We start from the raw sequence: 17,785 nt of genomic DNA on the forward strand, positions 1-17,785 counted from the left end.
TAGCATCAACAAGGCACTTTCGCCCACAGGACTGCCGCATACTGGATGTTTTTCCCTTTTCACACCATTCTTTGTAAACCCTAGAAATGGTTTTGCGTGAAAATCCCAGTAATCCCGGCACCAACAACCATGCCACGCTCAAAATTTCTTAAATCTCCTTTCTTTCCCATTCTGACATTCAGTTTGGAGTTCAGGAGATTGTCTTGACTAGGACCACACCCCTAAATGCATTGTAGCAACTGCCATGTGATTGGTTGATAAGATAATTGCATTTATGAGAAATTGAACAGGTGTTCCTAATTATCCTTTAGGTGAGTGTATGTTTCTATATGAGAATTGTTGCCAGTGTTTTGGTTGAACAAGTTGTGGTTTTGAGACATGTATGAAGTGTTTTGGTGGTTTTAGTGAGTTTTGAATGTGAGAGCAACTGTTTGGTCAAGATGCATTTTAGAAATGCAGATTTTGTGAAGAGTTTTGCAAAAGTGGTTTCAGTATAGACTGGAGCTTGTTAGCAATCGCGATAGGACAATTTACATAGGACAGGTTGTCCCACAAAATCCATCCCAGGAGTTGACAATAAGATTCACATAGAAGTCTCTAACATCAGTGCATCTACAGGTCTCTCTTTCCACAATTAATGTCGAAATGCATTAATCAACCATCAGAAAGAGACTGTGCAAACCCACAGGGAAGGCCAGATAGAAAGAAGACAACTGACACCTGGGTAAATATCACAACTACTGTAACCATTTGCTCTAGACAGACGAGTGTAGGTAGTTGCCTGGCCACAAAGCCAGATGCACATTTTCAAGAAACTTGTACATCAATTTCAGACAGATGTGTCAATACATTATTGCAAATTACATTTGTTAACTTTGGTTACCTATATCTGTCAATATTGTTGATGCAAAGATTACATATCCATATTGTCAAAATATATGCAAGAAACAATTATTACTTTCCAAGGGGTGTACTTACTTTTTCATGCCATTGTTACACAGACACACTCATACACACAAACACACATATACACCTGATCAGGCATGCAGGCAGTCTCGGTGCAGCCACAGTCGTTGGTGGAAAAGGAGCTGATGAATCCAGGAGGACAGGAGTGGGTGGAGTTATGACAGTCACACACACACTGGAAGGAATCACAGCACTGTGTCTGTTTGACAGACAACCGCCGGTGGGAGGGACAGGCGGGTGGAGCCTGGAGAGAACACTCCTCTTTCTTACAGGCTAATAGACAGAAAAAGAGGGAGACAGAATAACAGAGGGAGTGACAGGCAGAGAGAGTAAGAAAAAGAAAGATGAACGAAAAAATGTGTAGAAATATTTTAATTTGTATAGAAACCAGCCCTACACATCAACCTACCTTGTTTCAATTTTATATGTCACATATACACCCTTGCCTAGAGTCACATCTGCCTGGTTTTACATATACACATCTAGCTGTTGTCACATATCTACCCTTACTTGGTATTATATCTACACCTTTACCTGGTGTTACATCTACACATCAATCTGGTGTTTCATTCATACATCTTCCTGGTGCTACATTTACCCTTCTACCTGGTTTCTCATTTTCACATCTACCGGGTATCACATCCTTTACCTGGTGTTACACCTACACATCTACCAGATATTACATCTACACCGCTACCTGGTGTCATATCCACACATCTACCCCATATTACATCTACACATCTACTTGGTGACACATCTGACTGATATTACATCTAGACCTCTACCTGGTCACATATCTGCCTGCTATTACATCTAGACCTCTACCTGGTGACACATCTACCTGATATTACATCTAGAACTCTACCTGGTGACACATCTACCTGATATTACATCTAGAACTCTACCTGGTGACACATCTACCTGATATTACATCTAGACCTCTACCTGGTGGCACATCTACCAGACATTACATCTGTACCTCTACACATCTACCAGATATTACATCTACACATTTAACTGGTGTCACATCTACATATCTACATGATACAGCTACACTTGTGTTGTAAATTTGAAACTGAGAACTGAAGTTATTAATATGAGTAGGGGGAATGGCCAGTGAAGGAGTCCAAAAAGTCTGTTGTACGCAAATTCTTTGATTACTCAGAGTGCGGTCAAATTTAGATTACGGTACTTTGATTGTTCCATGTGCATGTAAAAAATTAAAAAACCTTGATAGAACTACAAACTCAAGACCAATCATTTTCTTCTACATCCCCTACCTGGTGTTTCACCTATGCATCTACCTGGTGTCAATTCTGCCTGTTGTCCAATCTCTATCTGGTGTCACATCTCTATCTCAGTACCCTGTTATATGAAAGATTGGATGTTAATCACCATGCTGGTATAATATAGGTTGTGTGTAACTCATGTGGGACACATTGTAGTTATCTAGCCTTTCAATCACAGTCTTTTCTATATGTAATATTTCTAGCATAGAAGCCTCTCTTGAATAATGCGACAATCAGGCCAAGATGTTAGAGGTCCATTGTTTCTACTGTCCCCATTGTCATGTAACTCTGTGACTCCCGTCCTGTACCTGCTCCCCACTTTATACCCAAAAGATATTCAACCTGTCCTTGTATTACCTCCTGTACCTCCTGTGGTGTACCACTTAACCTGTCTGGCAAGATTCTGTGCCTCGTTGTCTAAAGCACTTCTTTAGGCCTCAGGAAATAATACAGTGGAAATAATACAGTACCTGGTATATGATAGATTGTGTGTAACTAACTATCCTGGTATATGACAAGGTGTGTGTTACTCACCACCATGGTGTATAATAGGGTGAGTTACTCACTTACCTGGTATATGATAGAGTGTGTGTAACTCACTAACCTGGTATATGATAGGTTGTGTAACTAACTATCCTGGTATATGACAGGGTGTGTGTTACTCACCACCACGGTGTATGATAGGGTGTGTTACTCACCACCCTGGTATATAATAGGGTGTGTTACTACCACCCTGGTATATGATAGGGGTGTGTTACTATCACCCTGGTATATGATAGGGTGTGTTACTACCACCCTGGTATATGATAGGGTGTGTTACAACCACCCTGGTATATGATAGGGTGTGTTACTACCACCCTGGTATATAATAGGGTGTTTTACTACCACCCTGGTATATAATAGGGTGTGTTACTACCACCCTGGTATATAATAGGGTGTGTTACTACCACCCTGGTATATAATAGGGTGTGTTACTACCACCCTGGTATATAATAGGGTGTGTTACTACCACCCTGGTATATGATAGGGTGTGTTACTACCACCCTGGTATATGATAGGGTGTGTTACTACCACCCTGGTATATGATAGGGTGTGTTACTACCACCCTGGTATATGATAGGGTGTGTTACTACCACCCTGGTATATAATAGGGTGTGTTACTACCACCCTGGTATATAATAGGGTGTGTTACTACCACCCTGGTATATAATAGGGTGTGTTACTACCACCCTGGTATATGATAGGGTGTGTTACTACCACCCTGGTATATAATAGGGTGTGTTACTACCACCCTGGTATATAATAGGGTGTGTTACTACCACCCTGGTATATGATAGGGTGTGTTACTACCACCCTGGTATATGATAGGGTGTGTTACTACCACCCTGGTATATGATAGGGTGTGTTACTACCACCCTGGTATATAATAGGGTGTGTTACTACCACCCTGGTATATAATAGGGTGTGTTACTACCACCCTGGTATATGATAGGGTGTGTTACTACCACCCTGGTATATGATAGGGTGTGTTACTACCACCCTGGTATATGATAGGGTGTGTTACTACCACCCTGGTATATGATAGGGTGTGTTACTCACCACATTGGTGTATAGGTTGGCACTCCCCTGGGTTAGTCAGCACAACAGTCAGACCATCTTCACAGCGAGGAATCTCCGGCAACTCACAGCTCACCATGTCACACACTTATTATACATATAAAAATATGATCATTATTTATTTATGTTGGCATGATTTACTCTTAAATAAATTGTTCAGTTTGTTGTTGTGTATTGTTGGGTAGTGATGTGTATTATAGTGTTGTGTATTGTTGGGTAGTGATGTGTATTATAGTGTTGTGTATTGTTGGGTAGTGATGTGTATTATAGTGTTGTGTATTGTTGGGTAGTGATGTGTATTATAGTGTTGTGTATTGTTGGGTAGTGATGTGTATTATAGTGTTGTGTATTGTTGGGTAGTGATGTGTATTATAGTGTTGTGCATTGTTGGGTAGTGATGTGTATTAAAGTGTTGTGTATTGTTGGGTAGTGATGTGTATTATAGTGTTGTGTATTGTTGGGTAGTGATGTGTATTATAGTGTTGTGTATTGTTGGGTAGTGATGTGTATTAAAGTGTTGTGTATTGTTGGGTAGTGATGTGTATTATAGTGTTGTGTATTGTTGGGTAGTGATGTGTATTATAGTGTTGTGTATTGTTGGGTAGTGATGTGTATTATAGTGTTGTGTATAGTTGGGTAGTGATGTGTATTATAGTGTTGTGTATTGTTGGGTAGTGATGTGTATTATATTGTTTAGTATTGTTGGGTAGTGATGTGTATTAAAGTGTTGTGTATTGTTGGGTAGTGATGTGTATTATAGTGTTGTGTATTGTTGGGTAGTGATGTGTATTATAGTGTTGTGTATTGTTGGGTAGTGATGTGTATTATATTTTTGTGTATTGTTGGGTAGTGATGTGTATTATAGTGTTGTGTATTGTTGGGTAGTGATGTGTATTATAGTGTTGTGTATTGTTGGGTAGTGATGTGTATTATATTTTTGTGTATTGTTGGGTAGTGATGTGTATTAAAGTGTTGTGCATTGTTGGGTAGTGATGTGTATTATAGTGTTGTGTATTGTTGGGTAGTGATGTGTATTATATTTTTGTGTATTGTTGGGTAGTGATGTGTATTAAAGTGTTGTGCATTGTTGGGTAGTGATGTGTATTATAGTGTTGTGTATTGTTGGGTAGTGATGTGTATTATATTTTTGTGTATTGTTGGGTAGTGATGTGTATTATAGTGTTGTGTATTGTTGGGTAGTGATGTGTATTATAGTGTTGTGTATTGTTTGGTAGTGATGTGTATTATAGTGTTGTGTATTGTTGTGCAATGTTGTTTAATACTTCAGTTCATACCACATTCATACTCCGGACAGCACTTGGACTCTCTCTTCTCCCTCAGAACCTCACAGGGACCACACACTGGAGCTACACATTGACACATAGAAACCATTTCATGAAACAATCAGGGCAACAATTTGTTTTTTAGTTGTGTGTCCTTGTCTTTAGCATCGAGGCAGGATCGAGCAATGTAATTGATATTTATTAATTGTGTGTGTTTGTGTCCTTGTCTTAAGCATTGAAGCAGGATCAAGCAGTGCAGTTGATTTTTGTTAGTTGTGTGTGTGTCTTTGCCTTTAGCATCGAGGCAGGGTTTGGCAGTACAGTGGATTTTTGTTAGTTGTGTGTGTGTCCTTGCCTTTAGCATCGAGGCAGGGTTTGGCAGTACAGTTGATTTTTGTTAGTTGTGTGTGTCCTTGCCTTTAGCATCAAGGCAGGGTTTGGCTGTATAGTTGATTCTTATTAGTTGTGTGTGTCTTTGCCTTTAGCATCAAGGCAGGGTTTGGCTGTATAGTTGATTCTTATTAGTTGTGTGTGTCATTGCCTTTAGCATCGAGGCAGGGTTTGGCAGTACAGTTGATTCTTATTAGTTGTGTGTGTGTCTTTGCCTTTAGCATCGAGGCAGGGTTTGGCAGTACAGTTGATTTTTGTTAGTTGTGTGTGTGTCTTTGCCTTTAGCATCGAGGCAGGGTTTGGCAGTACAGTTTATTTTTGTTAGTTGTGTGTGTCTTTGCCTTTAGCATCAAGGCAGGGTTTGGCAGTACAGTTGATTCTTATTAGTTGTGTGTGTGTCTTTGCCTTTAGCATCGAGGCAGGGTTTGGCAGTAAAGTTGATTTTTGTTAGTTGTGTGTGTCTTTGCCTTTAGCATCAAGGCAGGGTTTGGCAGTACAGTTGATTCTTATTAGTTGTGTGTGTGTGTCTTTGCCTTTAGCATCGAGGCAGGGTTTGGCAGTACAGTTGATTTTTGTTAGTTGTGTGTGTGTCCTTGCCTTTAGCATCGAGGCAGGGTTTGGCAGTACAGTTGATTTTTGTTAGTTGTGTGTGTCCTTGCCTTTAGCATCAAGGCAGGGTTTGGCTGTATAGTTGATTCTTATTAGTTGTGTGTGTCTTTGCCTTTAGCATCAAGGCAGGGTTTGGCTGTATAGTTGATTCTTATTAGTTGTGTGTGTCATTGCCTTTAGCATCGAGGCAGGGTTTGGCAGTACAGTTGATTCTTATTAGTTGTGTGTGTGTCTTTGCCTTTAGCATCGAGGCAGGGTTTGGCAGTACAGTTGATTTTTGTTAGTTGTGTGTGTGTCTTTGCCTTTAGCATCGAGGCAGGGTTTGGCAGTACAGTTTATTTTTGTTAGTTGTGTGTGTCTTTGCCTTTAGCATCAAGGCAGGGTTTGGCAGTACAGTTGATTCTTATTAGTTGTGTGTGTGTCTTTGCCTTTAGCATCGAGGCAGGGTTTGGCAGTAAAGTTGATTTTTGTTAGTTGTGTGTGTCTTTGCCTTTAGCATCAAGGCAGGGTTTGGCAGTACAGTTGATTCTTATTAGTTGTGTGTGTGTCTTTGCCTTTAGCATCGAGGCAGGGTTTGGCAGTACAGTTGATTCTTATTAGTTGTGTGTGTGTCTTTGCCTTTAGCATCGAGGCAGGGTTTGGCAGTACAGTTGATTTTTGTTAGTTGTGTGTGTGTCTTTGCCTTTAGCATCGAGGCAGGGTTTGGCAGTATAGTTGATTTTTGTTAGTTGTGTGTGTGTCCTTGCCTTTAGCATCGAGGCAGGGTTTGGCAGTACAGTTGATACGTTGATAATCCAGACACATACAGATCTGGCAGTGATTATCCTCTGGCACCCAAGTGTGTAAATACTACATGTAAAACAATAAAAAATAGATAAACAGTCTCAGAGTTTATCTTTCAAGGGCAATATACATTTCTGTTTCTGAAACTAAAATAATTTACCTACAATGTTAACTAATCTATGTACGTAGACATTTTCCATGTCTATTAAATCTCTTTACCCCCAAAATACCAGACAGAAGTAGATGTCCATCTTTTGGAATCATTGTTTGCTATACTAGTTTTTATTCAGATATTAATTAATTTAGTTCATTCAAATTTGCTCAAGACATGCTATTGAATTGTTGTATGGGCATGTGAGTGTGTTCCTCACCTGATGTCTGTGTCCATGCTGGTCAACACACTGGTTGCACACATCTGGTGACACACATTCTCCTCCGAGGAGCACAGTGCCCTGCGGACAGAAGCAGCCCTCTGTCGGCGTGGTCATGCATGCGCTCTTGTTACCCCTGAAAACCCCTGTGTCACCAGGCAAGAGGTTGATGCTGCTGCAGTCTTCCACACACCCCATTCGACATGCATCATACTCCATGATACTGGGGCACTGCATCGCTACACACACACAAACACACAGTTACTACTCCATGGTACTGGGGCACTGCATCGCTACACACACACAAACACACAGTTACTACTCTATGGTACTGGGGTAGTGCATTGCTTCACACACGCACAGACACACATGGATCAGGGTCAGGGGTCAGACTTACGACAGAGGTGGGAACTCCTCCAGTAAACACATAGTGCTCTATGTCAGCAGAGTGTTAGGGTCAGGGGTCAGGGGTTAGACTTACGACAGAGGTGGGAACTCCTCCAGTGAACACAAAGGCCTCTCTGTCGGCAGAGGTGTGTGTAGGAGGAAATAACATCACATACATCCGTCTCTTGGCAGGCTTCCTTTTGGCAGCGCGTGATGAAAGGCATGATGGGAACATGTGTGTGACAGGAGGAGAACACCTCTGAGCGCAGAACCTCACACGCTCTCGATGCTCCATAAACACACACTGGGGAACGTCGCGGGACACACACACCCTCGCCACCAGGCACAGACCAATCAGAGAGCAGGAGGGCTGGGTCCAGGGTCAAGCTGCCATTTCTCAGAGAGAGACGCTTAACCGTCTCCTCACCGCACAACCCTGACACACACACAATAGAAAGAGTTACTATCTAAATGACTTAACGTTTGAGTTTGAGTGTTAGTATGTGCATGTGTTTGTGTGTGTGTGCCTGCATTATTACAATGTGTCTTACACACATTCCTATTCAAAGGTTTGGATGTTTTTGTTTTTGAAAATGTCCTTGTTTTTGAAAGAAAATCTAATATTTTTGTGGGTTTGATTATAAGATCAAAATGGCCAGAAATAACTTTCTTCTGAAAGTCGTCAATCTTTTCCTGTTCTAAGAAATGAAGGCTATTCCATGCAAGAAAATTCCATTGCACGATCTCGTACAATGCTGTGTACTACTCTCTTCACAGAAAAGCGCAAACTGGCTCTAACTAGTATAGAAAGAGGAATGGGAGCAATTTCAAGTATTCTATTCTGCTGAAACCTTGGTGTGGTGCCTGGAGACGTGAGTATACCCTAATTTGTTAATTAACTATCAAAATATTTTTTTAATCATCTGTTCTCCCCTCGTTCTCACATTTCTTACAAACTGGTATTTAAATCCATTTGAATTAAACAGCACAAACAATAACGCGTGTACAATATGCATTTTACACTGGCTTAATACATTTCTGATATTTCACACTGATAATATGCACAACGCTGTGCTTTAAATTTTAAAGAATAGGTCTAATTGTAGGCAATATCAACATTGTTAATGAAACATTATGATCCATCCCATTAGCCTTATTTTATATGCTGATATATTATGGCTACTATCTTTGATATAGTGATATATTATGGCTACTATCTCTGATATGGTGATATATTGTGGCTACTATCTTTGATATGGTGATATACTGTGGCTACTATATTTGATATGGTGATTTATTTTGGTTACTATATTTGATATGGTGATATATTATGGCTACTATGTTTGATATGGTGATATACTGTGGCTACTATATTTGATATGGTGATTTATTTTGGTTACTATATTTGATATGGTGATATATTATGGCTACTATGTTTGATATGGTTATATATTATGGCTACTATATTTGATATGGTGATATATTTTGGCTACTATGTTTGATATGGTTATATATTATGGCTACTATATTTGATATGGTGATATATTATGGCTACTATGTTTGATATGGTTATATATTATGGCTACTATATTTGATATGGTGATATATTATGGCTACTATGTTTGATATGGTTATATATTATGGCTACTATATTTGATATGGTGATATATTTTGGTTACTATATTTGATATGGTGATATGTTTAGGCTACTATATTTTAAATGGTGATATAATTTGGCTACTATAGGTTAATTAGGCAATAACTGTAATTTGACTAAAATGAGATTAAAAGGGCATTTCGTTGACTAAAATGTCTCAATCTTTCAAATTATATTAATGTGACTAAAAGCAAGCAAGCAAGTTTATTTATATAGCACAATTCATACATCGAAGCAATTCAATGTGCTTTACAAAAAAATATATAAGGGTAAATATAAAATATATAAGGGTATTCTGGGTAAAACGGAAAGATATTTTAGTATACTATCACGTGATCAATGACGTCCGAAGCTTCATTTGACCAAGTTCTTTTCAAACCAGAACACAACACCCCACAGTGCACAAATAACCAAATACCAAAGTTACTCATCGACTACTGTGGGGCAAATGTATTACTCCAGACTACTGTGGTGCAAATGTATTACTCCAGACTACTGTGGGGCAAATGTATTACTCCAGACTACTGTGGTGTAAATGTATTACTCCAGACTACTGTGGTGCAAATGTATTACTCCAGACTACTGTGGAGCAAATGTATTACTCCAGACTACTGTGGTGCAAATGTATTACTCCAGACTACTGTGGAGCAAATGTATTACTCCAGACTGCTGTGGTGCAAATGTATTACTCCAGACTACTGTGGTGCAAATGTATTACTCCAGACTACTGTGGTGCAAATGTATTACTTCAGACTACTGGGAGCAAATGTATTACTCCAGACTGCTGTGGTGCAAATGTATTACTTCAGACTGCTGTGGGGCAAATGTATTACTCCAGACTACTGTGGTGCAAATGTATTACTCCAGACTGCTGTGGTGCAAATGTATTACTCCAGACTACTGTGGTGTAAATGTATTATTCCAGACTACTGTGGTGCAAATGTATTACTCCAGACTGCTGTGGTGCAAATGTATTACTCCAGACTACTGTGGTGCAAATGTATTACTCCAGACTACTGGGAGCAAATGTATTACTCCAGACTACTGTGGTGCAAATGTATTACTCCAGACTGCTGTGGTGCAAATGTATTTCTCCAGACTGCTGTGGGGCAAATGTATTACTCCAGACTACTGTGGTGCAAATGTATTACTCCAGACTGCTGTGGTGCAAATGTATTACTCCAGACTACTGTGGTGCAAATGTATTAGTCCAGACTACTGTGGTGCAAATGTATTAGTCCAGACTACTGTGGTGCAAATGTATTACTCCAGACTACTGTGGTGCAAATGTATTAGTCCAGACTACTGTGGTGCAAATGTATTAGTCCAGACTGCTGTGGTGCAAATGTATTAGTCCAGACTGCTGTGGTGCAAATGTATTACTCCAGACTGCTGTGGTGCAAATGTATTACTCCAGACTGCTGTGGTGCAAATGTATTACTCCAGACTGCTGTGGTGCAAATGTATTACTCCAGACTACTGGGGTGCAAATGTATTACTCCAGACTACTGGGGTGCAAATGTATTACTCCAGACTACTGGGGTGCAAATGTATTACTCCAGACTACTGGGGTGCAAATGTATTACTCCAGACTGCTGTGGTGCAAATGTATTGCTCCAGACTACTCTGGGGTAAATGTATTACTCCAGACTACTGGGGTGCAAATGTATTACTCCAGACTGCTGTGGTGCAAATATATTACTCCAGACTACTGTGGTGCAAATGTATTACTCCAGACTACTGGGGTGCAAATGTATTACTCCAGACTGCTGGTCACATGGTCAAAGGTTTGATTCTTCCTGTGGTGGGTAATAGCCTACGATTTTGTTGAACTTTCTCCCTCCACAAATTCATGTTTTATTGACCCTTTTTAATGGTCTTCATTATTCATTCATCCTTACCATTACCTTGAATACACCGCTCCGGGCCAAAGACAATACGTCTAAATCAAAACCCTGACCTAAATCTACATTTTGTCCAGCAGATTGTCCCTGCTGTGTATTGTGTTGGAAACTGTTTTTTTAAACGAGCCTCAATGGTTCAGAAAGTCTCAGTTTCCCATCCCTATGAAAAGGTAACGCATCCTATCAGCCCATGTTATGCATTTTGGTAGTCACTAAGTCACTAAGACACTATGTTCTGTAGAAAGACCGTACCATTCCATTAGAGGGGTGGGCAGTCAAAAGTTTCTCAAACTTTTATTTAATTAAAGATGTTTTTCTTACAAATTGGATTGCAGTAGCGTTAAAATAAATGTAATGTACAGTTCTGTACAGGTGGATACAATCTATTTATCTGATATAAGATTTTTTAGTGTACTATTTTTTAGTAATACTTTGTGATCAGCCCTATTTGAATGTTCATGCCATCTGGTCTTCAGTCTGAAAGATGCAAGTGATGAGCAGGTCGGTTAAGTTTCAATCTGTTTTGATGCAAAAATTGTGTAAAACTTGTAAACTTTGTTTAGCAATTCCAACGCGCTTCAAAACTCAATATGCATTATTAGTTTCACAGTTTTTACTGTCTTGATCCGCGGCCCCGTAGATGGAGCGCATAGTGTACATTTCCATAAATATCCAGAACGGTAATCGCTATAATTATTCGGTTTTCTTTGGCTAATATCTAGACATTCTAATGAAGTGATCCGTATATAGTGTGTGTTGCTATGGGGATCACAGGCTGCATGAGGCAAACGTAGAAACCTGGCCACCGTGACGCACGTCGCTTAGTTGGGAATTCACCTGATCCCCTGTTAGTAGGTCTGATCCTTGTTGCCCAATCACAAATGGCATTTCTACTATGTCATAATGCCTGGAAACATGACCTTTAGGGTGTAGGAATCATGGGAAGGGGTGGGGGTGAGGTGGAGAGGAAAACAACAACCTAGCCACAGCTCCAACCTAGCCACAGCTCCAACCTAGCCACAGCTCCAACCTAGCCACAGCTCCATTGGGGATTACCAACACTGTTTTCGGTTCTGTTTTGCAAGATAGCGGTTTGTTTACAACCCAAAATGTTTTAGAACATATATTTGAAAGTAACCAAGAGGCTGAGGAAGGGGATTCTGTCCAGGACAACCCTAACCAAGTCCTCTGCTACCATCTAGTGGCCATTGTCAATACCAATATTATTATTGATTGAATATCTCACTTGGTGCTTCTCTATAATATACAACAATATACTACAGATTATATTGTCTATCAGGTGACTTGATTGAGTAGAAATAAGCTAACTAGGTGATCACCTGCAACCGACTTTCATCCCCCATTTTTAAAGTCAACATATGTTTTGATCATTTCTAAATTACAATGCTGGTGAGCTGTAGAAATTAGCAACATACAATCAAAAAGTATGCTGAATTGTAAATTGTGTAAACATAAATAATTCTTACTACCCAACACTTTATTAATGTAATAATGTCCTGTGTAATTTTGAAGGTACGTTTTAAACATAAACAGCTCCGAAAACAATTAAGAGAACACTGCACCTTTTTCTTTAGAGTGAGGAACTGAAGGGTTCAAATTGCAGTGGTCTCTTAATTTTAACCCTTCTGTTCCTCACTCAAAACCTTCCTTTTCGACTTTTTTGGAAAGGAAAATTTGCAGTGGTCTCTTAATTTTTTCCGGAGCTGTAGGTGTACAACCAGGGCTAAATAGGTCCTAATCTGGATCCCATATAAAACTGATCGTAAAATGCCACTCACAAATATGAGGAGCAACTCACATATATGTAAGGCCATTTATAAATGTAATGCAAGTTACAAATCTGTGACATTCAGAAAAACATAATTCAACATTTATTTGCTAATCTTCCTTTTTTTGTTTATGATTCATCACTTGTTTTGGGATTTTGACATGTGTTTGAGAAACTATATGCACATATTTTGACAGCAATTTTTATTTGATAGTTGCATTGTGTTTTGACTTGCTGAATATATTTATGCAATTCTTTATAGAAATCTATCCCCATAAGACTAAGTTTAAGATATGATTGTGGCAGTGTGTTGGATCTGAGACATGTTTGACAAAAGCCACTGTGCCAATAATGCCATTCAAAGCCTTTTGAAGAGGGTCATTGGACTTTTCTATATGTATTTTGAAATTGCCAAAAATCTGAATACTATCTGCCATGACTACAAGGTTAGACAAGAAAATCTGGAAACTCATTGAGGAACATTGTGTGGCCTAGGGGCCTGTAAATAGTAGCTATGAAAAAACGATTAATCAACTTGGTTAGCTTTCATGAATAAAACTATAAAACACACTCCCTTTTCAGGGTTGCACAGGGGATATGATCATTAGTATAGTCAGGAGGAGAGGCCTCATTTAGGGCAGTAAACTCATCCGGCTTTAGCCATGTTTCACACAGGCCATTAACATCTAGTTTATGAACAGTGATTAATGAATTTACTGCAATTGTCTTTGAAGCAAGGGATCTAACATTTACGAGTCCCATTTTGAGATGTGAGATATTACAGTCATTTTTATTCATGACCAAATTAGAGGAGGGCTTTATCTTAATAAGGTTGCTATTGATAGAACTACCTTGTTTAACTTTTCTCAGCCTGGAACGAGTCACAGTATCAATAGGCAGAACTATACAAACTGCTCTGGCTATGCCATCTAATGCACCCTGTCTCATGGTGAGGCTATAGTAGTGAGACTCCTGTCTGTTCCTAGATAAAAGAAGAGCACCACTCCAGCTAGGATGGAGTCAGTTGCTGCCCCTGTGGCTGCCCCCATAACTCTCCCCATAACTCTCCCCATAGCTGCCCCTGTAGCTGCCCCCGTAGCTGCCCCCATAACTCTCCCCATATCTCTCCCCATAGCTGCCCCCATAACTCTCCCCATAACTCTCACCATAGCTGCCCCCATAACTCTCCCCATAGCTACCCCCATAACTCTCCCCATAGCTGCCCCCATAACTCTCCCCATAACTCTCTTCATATCTCTCCCCGTGGCTGCCCCCATAGCTGCCCCCATAACTCTCCCCATAGCTGCCCCCATAACTCTCCCCGTAGCTGTCCTACATATATTAATTATTGCAATTAGTACTCTATAAAAATTTTACCCAGCACAGCCAGAAGAGGACTGTTCACCCCTCAGAATCTGGTTCCTCTCTATGTTTCTTCCTGAATTTCAGCCCCTTTTAGTGAGTTTTTCCTTGCTACTGTACATCAATATTGTTGTTGCTTGCACCTTGGGGTTTCAGGTTGGGTGTTTTGTAAAAGCACTTTGTAATAAGGCATTTATAAAATACATTTGATTGATTGTGTGTGTGTGTTAATGTGTGAGAGTTTGTGTTTGTATTTGTTTATCGGTGTATGGGTGTGTGTCTGTACCACAGAGTCCAGCAGTGTGGTTCGTCGATGAAGAGCTGAGTGTGAGTGTAAACTCATTGTTCTGGGGGGTAAATGCCAGGATGTATCCGTGTTCCACTGATTTTAGCTGAAACATCACTTCTCCAAACCTCATAACCTCCACCTGCCTGGAGTGGTATGGCATAGACACTGGGGCTCCATTCACCGTCACCTACACACACACACACACACACACAAAACACACAAACACACACACACCATGAACAGACACACGTCATTGACACAGTAAATAGCTCCCACTCACCCACACAGTTGAAATACAGCTACCAGCTCACCGTCATGTCGTCTTTCAGTAGGACAGAACTCAGTCCATGTGTGACCTCCATGGCCTTCATGCAGATGTCGTTGTGATTAGCTGACCCTTGGCAGGTACCCATGTGCAAAGTGACCTCTGAGCCCCCTATGACCATTTTGCCCCCAGCAACTGTCAGCAGGGTGTAAGAACATATCCCTTCCCCATCCAGCTTCAGAGCCAGACTGTCAAACCGCACCACATGATTGGTTGAGCTGCCCATACACACACCTGAAAGGAACAGAGATGTTCATGGGTGTTCAGAATATGTACTGTTCAAAGTTTGGGGTCACTTAGAAATGTCCTTGTTTTCCATGATAGTTTGAATAAGAAATACATCAAAATGAAAAGGAAATATAGACATTGACAAAGTTATCTGAATAGATTTCACCCCATGCTTCCTGAAGAACCTCCTACAGGTTGGATTGGCTTGATGGGTACTTCTTACAAACCATACAGTCAAGCTGCTACCACAACAGCTCACTAGAGTTGAGATCCAGTGAATATGCTGGTCACTCCATTATAAACAGAATACCAGCTGACTGCTTCTTCCCTAAATAGTTCTTGCTTAGTTTGGAGCTTCTTCTTTCCTCTTCTTGTAGGAGGAAATTGTCTCCAATCATGTGCCGTCCACAGAGTATGGCATGGCATTGAAAAATTGAGTGATAGCCTTCCTTCTTCAGATCCCTTTTACCCTGTACAAATCTCCAACTTTACCACAACCAAAGCACCCCCATACCATCACATTGCCTCCACCATGCTTGACAGATGGCACCAAGCACTCCTCCAGCATCTTTTCATTTGGTCTGCACCTCATGAATGTTGTTGTTTGTGATCCGAACACCTCAAACATTAAACTAATCTGTCCATAACACTTTTTTTGCAGTCTTCCTCTGTCCAGTGTCTGTGTTCTTTTGCGCATTTTAATATTTTTGTTTGATTCGCCAGTCTCAGATATAAGTATTTCTTTGAAACTCTGCATAGAAAGCCAATATCCTGGAATTGAAACCACAAATGCTGATACTCCAGATATTGAGCTAGTCAAAGGAAGGTCAGTTTTATTGATTCTTTAATAAGCACAACAGTTTTCAGCTGTGCTAACATAATTTTAAAATGATCAATGCTCAATTAGACTTTTAAAATTATAAACTTGGATTAGAAAATGCAATGTGCAATTGGAACACAGGACTGATGGTAGCTGATAATGGGCCTCTGTACACTTATGTAGATATTCCATAAAAAAATCAGCCGTTACCAATTACAATAGTCATTTACTACATGAACAAAGTCTACACTGTATTTAGGATAAATTTGATGTTATTTTATAAATAATTTCAAAAACAAGGACATTTCTTAATGACCCCAAAATATAAAGTGTATATGTTTGGTATATGTGTGTGTTTAGTGTTTGTGTGTTTAATAATCTGTGTTCTCAGTATGTGTGTGATCTTGGTACGTGTGTGTTTAACATGTGATTGTGTTTAGTATGTGTGCGTAATATATGAGTTAGTTTAGTCAGTGCGTGTGTTCGTTCAGTATGTTTGTGTAATAAGTGTACATAGAATCGGGTGTGTGTTTCTGTAATAACTGTTCTTATTTGAGGCATGTGTGTGTAATAAGTGGGTGTTTATTTAACATATATGTGTACACTAACAGGGGCAGTCCCATCGACAACCACAGGTCTCCTCCACTCTGACTGGACTCATGTAGCTGATGCAGACTGGAGGTTCCAGGCGATCACAGTTCACCTGGATGGTACATCATATGATCAATTCAGTATTAACCCATATCACCAATATAATAATAATAATATGACCTATATGACCTATACAATAATAACCTATATGATCAATACAATAATAATCTATATAGCCAACACAATAATAATCTATATGACAATACAATAATAATAATAATAATGTATATGACAATACAATAATAATAATAATAATAATAATAATAATAATAATAATAATGTATATGACAATACAATAATAATAAGCTATATGATCAATACAATAATAACCTATATGACCAATACATTAATTATAGTCTACATGAGCAATAAAATAATGTTAATATGTATGATCATTACAATAATAATCTATGAACAACACAATAATCATAATCTCCACGATAAAAATTATATGATTTACCACATGGTTCTGCATGTCACACATTTACCACATGGCTCTGCACCGTCACACATTTACCTTGTGTCTCTGCACCGTCACTTATTTGCCTTGTGGTTCTGCACCGTCACACATTTACCTTGTGTCTCTGCACTGTCACACATTTACCTTGTGTCTCTGCACCGTCACACATTTACCTTGTGTCTCTGCACCGTCACACATTTACCTTGTGTCTCTGCACTGTCACACATTTACCTTGTGTCTCTGCACCGTCACTTATTTACCATGTGGCTCTACACCGTCACACATTTCCCATATGACTCTGTACCGTGATACGTTTACCACGTCTCTGCACCATCACATATTTACCATGTGGTTCTGCACCGTCACTTATTTACCATGTGGTTCTGCACCGTCACTTATTTACCTTGTGGTTCTGCACCGTCATATATTTACCACATGGTTCTGCACCATCACACATTTTCCTTGTGTCTCTGCACCGTCATACGTTTACCACATGTCTCTGCACCGTCACAGGTTTACCTTGTGGTTCTGCACCGTCACAGGTTTACCTTGTGGTTCTGCACCGTCACTTATTTACCTTGTGGTTCTGCACCGTCACATATTTA

At 39.7% G+C, this 17,785-nt stretch overlaps 1 protein-coding gene across 2 annotated transcripts in view; it reads right to left on the reverse strand.

Annotated features, from left to right (window-relative positions):
- vwf (von Willebrand factor) overlaps positions 1-17,785 on the reverse strand; it is a 99,851-nt gene that overhangs the window by 18,253 nt on the left and 63,813 nt on the right. Inside the window, exons 36-45 of one of the 2 annotated variants that reach the window (XM_034288295.1) lie at positions 17,267-17,287; positions 16,679-16,772; positions 15,008-15,255; positions 14,694-14,883; positions 7,790-8,131; positions 7,309-7,547; positions 6,901-7,003; positions 5,168-5,239; positions 3,855-3,959; positions 1,034-1,239 (exon numbers count right to left, since the gene is read on the reverse strand). In XM_034288295.1, the coding sequence (XP_034144186.1) occupies positions 1,034-1,239; positions 3,855-3,959; positions 5,168-5,239; positions 6,901-7,003; positions 7,309-7,547; positions 7,790-8,131; positions 14,694-14,883; positions 15,008-15,255; positions 16,679-16,772; positions 17,267-17,287 (1,620 nt within the window). The remainder of the gene's footprint in view (positions 1-1,033; positions 1,240-3,854; positions 3,960-5,167; positions 5,240-6,900; positions 7,004-7,308; positions 7,548-7,789; positions 8,132-14,693; positions 14,884-15,007; positions 15,256-16,678; positions 16,773-17,266; positions 17,288-17,785) is intronic. The other variant, XM_034288294.1, reaches the window with a different exon arrangement.

The sequence above is a fragment of the Esox lucius genome, chromosome 19, assembly GCF_011004845.1.
Source record: "Esox lucius isolate fEsoLuc1 chromosome 19, fEsoLuc1.pri, whole genome shotgun sequence".
In the NCBI taxonomy this organism is placed as follows: domain Eukaryota; kingdom Metazoa; phylum Chordata; class Actinopteri; order Esociformes; family Esocidae; genus Esox; species Esox lucius.